The sequence below is a fragment of the Dermacentor albipictus genome, unplaced genomic scaffold (genome assembly GCF_038994185.2).
Source record: "Dermacentor albipictus isolate Rhodes 1998 colony unplaced genomic scaffold, USDA_Dalb.pri_finalv2 scaffold_23, whole genome shotgun sequence".
Lineage (NCBI taxonomy): Eukaryota > Metazoa > Arthropoda > Arachnida > Ixodida > Ixodidae > Dermacentor > Dermacentor albipictus.
The window spans coordinates 3,148,600-3,159,855 of NW_027225577.1; the positions used below are offsets into that span (position 1 = coordinate 3,148,600).

General features: G+C 40.3%; 1 protein-coding gene across 1 annotated transcript; it reads left to right on the forward strand.

The window, feature by feature from the left end:
* Positions 1 to 176: 176 nt before the first annotated feature.
* LOC135898883 (transcription termination factor 3, mitochondrial-like) lies at positions 177 to 10,112 on the forward strand. The gene is made up of 5 exons (XM_065428077.2): positions 177 to 500; positions 1,204 to 1,735; positions 4,847 to 5,080; positions 7,732 to 7,822; positions 9,759 to 10,112. Exons 1-5 carry the CDS (start codon positions 373 to 375, stop codon positions 10,034 to 10,036), a joined length of 1,263 nt encoding a protein of 420 aa, XP_065284149.1. The 5' UTR covers positions 177 to 372; the 3' UTR covers positions 10,037 to 10,112.
* The last annotated feature ends 1,144 nt before the right edge of the window (positions 10,113 to 11,256 follow it).

The following is an 11,256-nucleotide window of genomic DNA, read 5'->3' on the forward strand; positions in this document are numbered from 1 at the left end:
TGAAGCACGGAAATGTAAAAATGCAAGAAATTAACGTGTTTCTGTGCAAGCTTAAAAAAGTCATTGGAGTTCTTCGGAATTGTGCGGACAGTTGTGGGCGTAAAGCTTTGCGCAATCCGTGAACCTGCGCCAAAAGCCTCTGCTACGGCGCGCTCGCTATGTATAACCAAACTAATTTGATTTTGCTGTTTTTTTAAAAATGGCGGCTCCCTGCGTAGGCATGGTTCCCTTGGTTTCCTCTTGGCGGTCCTTGAGAAGAGCAAGGGAGCAGTGACATTGATCTTGTTTCGCCATAACCGTTTCATAACGCGTTTGACGAGTTGGAGCATACAGATATATATATTTTCGTCTTAGTTATCAGGCAGTGCACAGATGGCGTCTGCGGCCTGTCGGACATGGCTCGCATCTTCGCGATGCCTGCGCGGTCGCGGAGTCGTCGTAAAACGGGCGCATCTCTCCTCTTTTAAAACCCCTGAAGGAGCTGTGAAATTTTGCTCTACGTATGTAGATTTCTATCCGTATCAGCTGAGTGTTCTGCTCGTATTCTATGTTGCCATTCACATGTAGTGTATGAAACCACTCAAATTATTGTTACCATTACGTGAATGATTCATAACGTTGCACACACGGTTGTTAGAACATTCATACACTCTTGCACGCTTTTATCCTATACTTCTTCAAGCTTGTGAGTCCCTCAGCATGCATCTTACAGCTTGTGACCGAACAATTGCCACTTAATTTTCATTTCGGCAGTTACATCGTGACATGCACTTTACCGGTGAATGTGCCAAGTTGCAGCTTTGAGGGAGTCGTAGCTGCTGAAGTTACGGTCGGTACGTCGTCACATTTTGCAAGTCTTGCGCAATCGGCGCAGCTCGATGTAATGTAAATCTCTCGTAGGAACTTTGTAAAAAAAAAAAATGCCGATTACTGACCGCAAGGAACTTTGTAATTGATGTTAGTATTACGTTTTTATAATGTAGCATTGTAGAATTTTTTAATTAATAAATTTTTTAAATGTCAGTTGAGGTTTCCGCAGAACATAGAATTTATTCGACTCTCATCAGAGGTAGCCTCATTACTTTGGTTACTCATCTTGTCCGGTTTTTGCTACGTGTCTGCATGTACATCTAAGTTGAGTGTTTTGCAGTAGGTTCCGTTAAAACTGTAGCATACACACAGTGTTACTCTTTTCAATTTCAGTCACATCTCCAGAAAAGACGGTGCCACAGCATCGAAAGAACCACTTGACAGTATTGGGGGCCCCGAATACTTCAAGTCACTTTATTATTCATTGCACGAAACATCGACACACTCAACACCTTCTCAAGTCAAACCTGCTAAAGACGAGGGCCCAGGAGCTGCTGTCCTTCAGATCCCCAATATTGCTGGACTGGACAGTGACGACCTCAGCACACTGCAAAATGAAATTGCCCGTGAACCCAAGCTGGATGCACTGTCAACAAACATTGATGCAGAGTTTCTTGATGAGATGGGACCTGCTCTTCCAAAGGCTTTTAACCTGGCTGCATATGCCAACAAGTCCGCTACAGTGCAGCGGTTTGTGCAACTTGGTGTTGACTTGTCAGTGTTGGAAAAGAAAGGCCTTGGGCAGGAGATAATCGAACTTGATTTTGAAAAGGATGTGGAGCCAGTGATCCAGTTCCTCACATCACATGGTGTGCCAGCTGAGCGACTTGGTTGGTGGTTCACTAAAAATCCGTATCTGTTTAAGGTAAGATTGTATTCTCTCTTTAATTTCAACCTTCCAGAAAATTGTGTGTCCCAAGTTGGCAGAGTAGACAAGTGCATTAGCACTTTCCCTCCCAAGGCAGCTTTAACATTATGTAATGTGTTATTTCTTAGAAGCCTATTTTGCATAGCATACCTCTTGTCAGACTTGCTGTGTGGTCAAAGTGCTTTTGAGCAACTTTATCAGATTTCAAGGTGACCCTTACCAACCAGGTGTTGCACAAGATTGGGTACTTGAAATACTGCAGTGAGAAACCTTGCCACTCAAATTTACAAATGTCTCGAACAAACATCTTCATGTATTCTTTGAAAATATGTGTTTGAAGGAGTAGTGGAATCAAAATCTCACCTTCTGTTTTGCACAGTAGGTAGCAGATATGGTATTGCTAGGTTCCTACCTTTTCAGATAAATTCAATGAAATAAAAAAAAAGGAGCTGGCACCTCCATGGTGCCAGCTCCCCTGACACCATGGAGGTGACAGCGGTGAGTGATAGCCGACAAATGAAGCATTTGTCGGCATCCGTTTGTTGTGTTTGCTGGTTCAAAACATTGTGCACGTATGGTCAACTACCATTGGCTCAATGACACCTGCCACCACCTCCAAACGACCCATCCTACCAGTTGATAGCACGTGCACTTCCCGAGCCCACACACATATGAAAACGTTTCTGCAACGTCTCCCTATGACCATGTACGTATAAACAAATAAAAGGTACAACCCAAGGTTGCCGACCTGAACACCAAAGAAATAAAAGATACAAGCGAAGGTTGTCGAACTTAACACATGCTGTGTAGGGAAACATTTCTCATGACTTGCACTACACCAGCGAGCCATTCTGGTACAATGCTCTGATCATGAACCCATACCTGAAGGCAGTAGGTGCAAATAATGTTGTGAACTGCCATCCCCAGGACAACAGTCATGAACTGGCACCAGTGCTTGACATGTATGAGTTGTTGTTTTCTGCCATTTTACCACTGTGACATTGCGCTGCCTTGTTGGTAAAAAGAGTTTCCAGAATGTCGGGCATATGCTGTTGAAGAAATCGCTGAACCTCTAGTTCAATGTAGGATGCTGCACAGACTAGCCTTCCCTTTCACACACTGCACTGAATATCACTGGATATACTGGCTTTTCCTGTATCCATCGCAAGTGTTGGAAGTGCTTTCTTGATGTTTTTGCAAAATGGGAGCATGTGCCACATTGACCAATTCTAACATTGGTAAATATTATAGGTCTGTGAATATTTGACATTTCAAATATAACTATAATAATCCCTGTTATCCAATTTGAGAATTCACTGTTCAATATTGTCAAGTGTTCGTTTCTTTCAAATATATAGAAGACAATAACACTTATTGGAGACAGAATTATAGATCTGCAGACCGTTTCAAATGATTATAATTTCCAATAATTTTCTAATAATTTTCACTCATTCAATAAGAATGACTCAATTTCAGGCAGAATATATACGAACTTGTTCCAATTTATTATTTGACACTCTCAACGTGTTCACATGCCTTTAAAACAATGTGCAGTAGTGTATTATCCAAGTTAACTCCTTTCAATGAGCACAACACTTGCATGGACCTGATAACATACTGTTTTCTTGTTTCATTACTATCATTTCCAAGGTGCTTCATATAATTGAAATGCAGATGTTTATCTGTTACGAGCTCCCCATTTGTTCAGATGTGTAATTGTTAATAGTATTACATACATGCACCATTGTATATAAGCCCGATATCTCTTTCTTTTTTTTCCTAATTGACTCTATGTAAACTTAAAATTTCATGTTGCTTTAGAAATAAAAAATATTCTATATTTGGCTTTCTTCTTTCTCAAATATTTGTATTCAATTTGGAAATATCACTTTATGAAAACGCTTATTAAATATATGAACTGAACCACTACAGTAATTTTCAGTAGTGATAAATCCTTCTGCTATTGTAAATTATGACTAAATAAGCATTCCTGCACTTCAATTGCCCCTTGCCCCTTTTATTTTTATTTTTGTCTAGACTCTATTTGAAGGATGAGCAAGAGATGTATGGCAAATAAGGCTAGAAATACAGAAAAATGCAAAATTTCATTGCACCATAAAATAAAGCTTTTATAAAATCCATTTTCTACATAAAAAAGTAACTCCGAGAGACGCCCTCCAATTTTGCCCCAAAATAAGCTCCGAATAGTGAGAACCTAGATGTTGCAAATTATATGGTACTATACAGGTGATTCATTATTTGTCCTTTATATGAATATCTTGAGTATCTAGAAGCCAGGCACTATAAGTACATTACCAGCTCTGAACAGTGCATTTTCTGAAGCTATGGCAAGCCTCGTGACGTGAATATCAATAGCGTAAATTTTTCACTGTATACGTTCCAGTGCTCTTCAAGCTTTTGTGCATACATTCTTGCACTTAATGCAACCTGCAGTTGCCAATTTTGCTGGACTTATAACCTCCTGTGCCTACTTAGTGACGTCACTCTGCTATTGATTGCACCAAGCTACCTTGAGAAACCACAACCTCATTGTTAATACAGGTATTAAATTATTTATTGTGCACTGGCTGATTCTAAAGTGCAAGAGATTGCGGTTAATTACACACACAGTATTTTAAAGAATAAGACAGACAAAATTTTAGCATCATCTCCGCATGTGTAATTTATAATGATCAAGAAGGCTTCGTCACTGTCTGCAGTGATCACATTGTGTGCAAAAGAACTGGAAGCAGGCTTTTTGGCACTGTTAGGTTGCCCTGCACAAGCAGTGACGTAGACGGGGTGTGAAGCACCAGGCAGACGTACCCCTTCAAAAGATATTTCTGGCTACGCCACAGCACACAAGGTGGTCAAACTCCCACTCACGGCACCATTGAGCCAAAGGTAGGCCTTCAAACCATGGGAATAATAGTTAGGAGAAGAATAAGCACTACCAGCTCCTGCACCACTGCTTTATTTCCCCTTCTAGAGCGATGTGCACCATCTTGTGTGGGCTAAACGAGACATGTGAAAAAGCACACTTGCAGAATTTTCGCATACCCATGATCTTCTTTTTCTTAATCCCATTCCTTATTGTCAACCCCCTAGCAACCTCTGGAGAACCTTCAGGTGCGAATCGATTACCTGCTGTCGAAGCGCTTCTCGCAAGAGGCTGTGACACGCATTCTGAGCAATGCACCACGGTTCCTTGCCTACCGTGTGAAGGACATTGACCAACGCCTGGGCTTCCTGCAACGTGTTCTATCACTGTCTGGTGCTGAGGTGCGCCATATCGTTACACGGTTTCCCAAGCTGCCAACGTGCAAGTTATTTGGAATCGAGGTAGGAATATCTTTTTTTTTTTTGAAATCAGGGGTGTGCAAAGGATGAATGGGAGTTGGCCTTACGAATTGAATTAAACAATTTCTAAATAGCAAAGTCTAAGTAGCATATAGCCCCGTTTCTAAATAGCAAAGTAAAAAAAAAAAATTGGCAGTTGGTGGTTAAGAGGCTTTGCAACACCTTTCTTTGTCTTTTTACTTGTGGTACCAAGTAATAATTAAGTGCTAAGCCAATCGACCAGCGTAGCCTCTTAACGAGGTTGTGTGTCTTGTGGCAAGATGAGCAAGCATAAGTGTTCCTGCGTGGCTCTTGTATAGCATTTGCACCTTGCTACTGCTAGTAGATTCAGTCACAGTTGATGCAAATAATCCCCGAAGTTCTTTATATATATAGGCACACATGGGAGGGGGCACACATGCAAACACAAATTTATGAATTTAAGTGATGTATTTATTTGTTTGGAATTGCAGTTCTTTCACTGTCATCAGTGCATTGGAACATCTGAATAAGGAGAGAGTATTGGCAGGTTCGTTTCAGTGGCTGGGTAAAGCACATCCCCAAACAGACTTCTGAAAAAAAAAAAAATGACAGGATGAAGAATCCGCACAGTTGTGCATGGATATTTGAGTATTGCAGAAGTATCATGTGCCGTATCAGACATGCTTATGTCCATTTGCAACTGTGAAATGAGGGGATAGCAACACTAATGCCAAGAACCAGCCGTGTAGGTGAGAGGTGTCACAGGGCCTCTTTGAATGGAAAAAAAAAAGTTCACCGTTATCACTAGAGTAGTTAAGCGTACTTGTGGGAAAAAGACCTCTCGAAATGCTTTCCAGTTACGCTTGTCTGGAAAGAACTGCTCCAGCTGTGTAGGTGCAGATTTTCTCATCTCAACAGTTGACGTAATGGTAGGCTCATGAAGCTAACAAAGCAGAGGGGACGTGTGCCCTTGAGCATGCATAATATCATCTATAAATATATAGAAAAATGCATGCCGAAAAGCCCATAAGTGAGAAACTAGTAGAATTGAAACAGTCCATGTGACCTAAGTGATGACAAGAATAGAATAAACAAACATTGCATGGCTAAATATTTGAAAAATCTTTAAGTTGTGCACTGACGCAAGAGTAAAAAATGGCTTCTAATAACTGTTAAGATAAGGAACTACTTAAAAATAAAAAATGTGACAAAAACTGGTTGAGCATCATAAAATGAACAATTAGCGTTCCACAAATTGACTTAATGAACTTGCAGATATTATAGGTATTTGAGGCCCTCAATCAAAATTCTGCTGTCAGCAGTTGGTCAAATTCATATTTCCCTCTTATGTTCAACAAATTTAAGTCAGTTTAGCAGTTTCCAACTGATAGCACTTGTGCATTTCACATGCACTTGTATAGGGTAATTAGAGTTGATCCACAAGATCAGAAATACATGTTTTAAATTTCTTGTAATATCTTGTAATAGATGGGAAAAACATCACGAAAAAAAAAAAAAAACAGCAGGAGCTTGTTCTAACAGAACTGAGTAGTGTTTGGACAGCAGGTGCTAAAGGTGGTGGCGTTGTTGTGCTTGATATTTGGGCATTTTTGCAAAGATGTCGGAGGAACTTTTCTGGCTCTTTTCTCATGTCTTGCAAAGGGAATGCTAGCAGATAAGCAAATTCTATATATAACTGCCTTGCCATGATGTGGTAGTTTGGTTAGGTTAATTCATTGTTGGGCTTTGTTCTAAATATGAATCCTCAGTAGTTCTGATGCCATACCATAACTCTGGTGCTTCTTCCAAATTCTTTGAACTTCTCACAGACCACCACCGCATCACTGCGTTCCAGCATCCTGCAGAATGAACACAGTTTGCCTTCTATGCAATTACATGCTTCTGAACTTAACATTCTGCACTCTTCAGTTTAGCAAAGCAGATTGGCTTGCATAGGCTGCTTTGCTTCTAGAGCATTTCATTCCTCCCAACATTATCTATAGAAACAGTTCCAAGCTGGGCTGCATGTTGTTCATGAAAGAATGAAGGTGTGGGAGAAGAGAACAAGTTTTTTTTTTATTTTTTTTACATAATACTGCAGACCTCATGTGGTCCAAGCAGGAAGGGCAGATAACAAGGCATATTTACAAACGCCATGAAGTTATTGCATAGACAAAAGGTTGGATACATGATGCAAGTGTGCTCGTATTGCCTGTTAAACAGTTTTAGCTCAATGTTCATCGTCCACTCTGCACAGATCTGTGCAAATTAAGAAGTTGCACACAGACACTGCTAGTGGGCGTGTGCACAAGGTCCACGTTGGCAGACAAAAGCAAAACACATCCCTTGCTCCACTGCCGAGCTGGTTGAGTGGGACACTGTAAAAAATGCAGAATGAACACAGTTCTTCACAGTGTTTCAGTGCAGACCATAAGTTACACTGAGCAGGAACAGTTTGTCTGTGTTCACACATTTTTGGCCTATGCACAATGCACTGTCTCTAGGGCCACAGGTGTACTGATGTATACTGTCATGATATATGTGCTGGTATGCATGCCAATGGAACTGTAGAGCATGGTTTCTGTTGAGCTTTCATCTGTAAAAAAATGCTGGGAATGTTGGTGTTCATTGCTATCATGCCTTGTTTTTGCCATCTCTTTTATGTCGGGCAGCGCAACGCCTTTTCAATAAAGGAGGAGATGGGATTCACCATGGCTGAAATGAAGCAGATGATCATGGTTTGCCCAAAGCTCCTCATAAGCAGTAAGGTGTTCATTTATTTGTTGTGCCATGAAAAAAAAAATTGCCTTTGCTCTGGGACCTCCGTATTGTGTGGCACAATACTTGTGAAGGTCTTGTCATATTTGTTACTTTGCTTTTATAGCATCATAAAGATATTTTGAACTCATTGATGCAAATTGCTATTTTGGAGAGATAACTGGTAGTGAAAGCAAACACATGGTAATTGTGACGTGACGTGACCTCCTCACTGCTGCCTGCTTCAGGATGGAACATAGATGTCGGCAAAGACTATTTCAAACATGTTATTCGCTCTAATGATGCACTAGGGCCAATTTACTTCGATGCTAGGTTCCCTTTTCTTGCGATTATGAAGCAGAAATACGCTTTGTTATGTAGCTAGCGAAGCTAGTGAAACTTTTATGTCTGCCAGGCTAAAATCTGAAAAATTTTGGGTTGGCACTTAGCACGCTGTATAGCGTTACCTGCTTCATATATTTCTGAGAAAAGTACAGGAAAATATTTGGTGATGTTACTGCAGAAGCTCAACAAAAACCTAACATTTACATTTGTTAGAAGATATTAATGAAAATTTTGTAGAAGTGAGAGCTGGAAATTTTCATAATATATGCCCGTCTGCATAGTTTGCCCATTGTATTGAATGGACAAAGATATCTTGATGTTCTTGTTGACTTTTTGTGCAGAATATGACTTGAATCCAACACTAACCCCTTCAGGTGCCAGTTAATTCTGTCCATTAAAAAATTAGTTTTGCCACATTAGTTTTGTACCTTCGGAATCATGAAAAGCACACAGATGTAGAATAGATTAAGCGTTTTCAATTCTTCAACAAGTTTTGTTAAGTTTACAGAATGAGCACTCCATGCTAGAACCCTCTAAGGCAATATCAGGTATGAGAGCATCAACTTTTTCAAATCTATAGTCGGGTTCACCCTAAGAACTCAGGAGAGGCCCTGCCCAGATGGCCAAAGCACATTCAGCTGATTGCCTCTGTGACCAAATAAATAGTCCCACTGACTTGACTGGGCCAATTTCTAAGCGCAGGCTGCCACGTTCTTCATCAGTGGGGTCATCAGCTGTCCGGCTCATGACATCAATCTAGAGTGCGCACCCATTGGTGAAGGCCTGTGTGCACCCGCCTTTGAGGTGGCAAATGCCACTCCCTTCGACTATAAAATACTTGGAGACTATCTGTTGAGCTACATAAAATATATGCTTGATGTAAAGCATTGTGAAAAACAATGAAAGAAGTGAACCATTTAGAAAGAAGCGTAAACACTTTACACAAATTATTCAAACTTGCAGCACAGGTTCATCATGCATGCGACTCATTTTAAATATTCATTTCATCAGTGCCGTTTCTGCTATACTATTTCAGAGGGCACAATTGTGCACACAGTGCCTGTTGTGCATACAGTGCCTGAAAGAGTTCATTTTATTCCTTGTATGCTGTCTCATTCGGGCCACCATTTATAGGGAAGCTTTGAAACCCATTCAGGCTAATCCAGAGCTGACACTCTTGTCTTTGTGCGCAGTCTTACTCACAGCTTATGGAAGTTAGGACAAATCTTGCACCTTTTTCACTTCTGTGTTCTTTCCAACACATCTTTCAGTTCTATAGTGAAAGTGTAATTATAACAGGAGAGGTTAATCTATTGGCATGCTTACCTGGGTTATGAAGGAAGTGTTTTTATCACTTTCGTGTTCTAAGGACTTCTACAACAATCATGCATAATATGCATTGGAGGAGTGTTGAGCAAAATGTACATGCATACACTTTGACATATCAAGGTGCCATGCCTTTTATCATTTAGGCCTGGCCCCTATGTACATGCGTCTTTGTTTGTGCCATTGCACCTGCACATTACATAGGTAAAAAAATTTGTTTTACTCACTTGTCAAATCAAATTTCAATATGTTTTTATTTGCACTGCCCCAGATCATGACAAAATTGTTGGTGCCTTCACCTACCTTCATAAAGAAGCAGGCCTGAGCCATGCACAGCTGATGCAATTTCCGTCCATCTTACGTACACGCGAATGCATCTACAAGCCTCGTCACCAATTCCTCGTCAAGCTAGGCCGAGCACAGTTCGACGCAAAGGAGCCCAACTACGTCTCTCTGAAGGCCTTAGTTTCTGGTACTGATGCTGTGTTCTGTGAAAATGTTGCCAAAACATCTGTGGACAAGTACAATGAGTTTCTAAAGACACTGTGATGTGTGTGGCTGTGAAAAATTTAAAGAAGAAAAATAAATAGGGACTGGGCAGCTCGCCTAGTCCAGTTAATGTAAATTATTGAGTCTTCTTCTTATGTGGTTTTTTAATCCTTTCGACTACAAAGTTAGTTCTGGAAAAAAGTATGCAATATTCTTTATTAGGTACTCTGCTCAATATTCTTATGTCATGATATCCCAATCAAAAATGATCATTTATATTCCTAAATACTGCTAAGGTAACTTCGAATTCTTGCGTTTCTCTCTATATTGCTAGCATTAGTATATCAGTTTAACATCACGGATTTCAAAGTAGTATACTCGCATATGGGCAGCTGCGGCTCAGTAAACATTCTTGAAACTTCAGCCTTTGGCTCCTTCAGAATACAAGGTAGTCCGCCTCTACCAATACAATGCTGACTAGGCCTTGGCACAAAGTATCAACATCCATGTCGTCACAACCAAGCTGGTGCAGGAACTTCGAGGTGACAGCACCGCCTATTCTGCTTCTGCATTTTCCCCCACACACAACGCCGCCTCTTGTGGCAGGAGTGGCTTTTTAGCGGCACGAAGATCGAGTGACACTCTTGTTCCTTGCGCAGCACTTCTGGTTCACCTCCTGAGACGATCGGGAAGGAAATTCAAAATAAATCAGAAAAAAACGTTTTAAAAAATAGTACAGTACAAAATTCATGGGTTTCATTATAGATATGATACCAGATCATAAGTTTAGTTACAAGTTGAGTTACTGAAATGTCTGGAATAATTATAAATAATTACAAATCACTCAGATAGCCAGGAACGAAATTCAGAATAAATCAGAAAAAAAAATAGAACAAAAAATAGTACAGCACGAAATTAATGGGTTTCATTATAGATATAACATCAGAGCATAACTTTAGTTACAAGTTGAGTTACTGAAGTGTCTAAAATAATTAAAATTAATTAGAAATCACTGATTACTGCATGCCAAAGCACAATCATAGACTTCAGACAGGCTACGTGAGCACAGCTTTGGCGAAATTCTTGGAAATCCACAAGTAGAAAGCGGAAGTAATGACTTCACTAATGGCATCACACACGAGAAGGTGGCATAATATTTAACCGGCTAATGAGTGGAAAACAGTTGCCTCCGTGTTCAGTTCATGTGTTCCATTTGCCTAAAGTTAACCTAAAGAACATCAATGCCAAGGTGCAAATGCCACTAAAAGACACCTAAGTCG

Excerpts from the sequence above, each read along its gene's own strand:
- LOC135898883 (XM_065428077.2), top strand. The coding sequence starts at position 373 with ATGGCGTCTGCGGCCTGTCGGACATGGCTCGCATCTTCGCGATGCCTG. Across the intron at positions 501-1,203 it reads GCTGTGAAATTTTGCTCTAC|TCACATCTCCAGAAAAGACG; the intron begins GTATGTAGATTT and ends TTTCAATTTCAG. Across the intron at positions 1,736-4,846 it reads AAAATCCGTATCTGTTTAAG|CAACCTCTGGAGAACCTTCA; the intron begins GTAAGATTGTAT and ends TCAACCCCCTAG.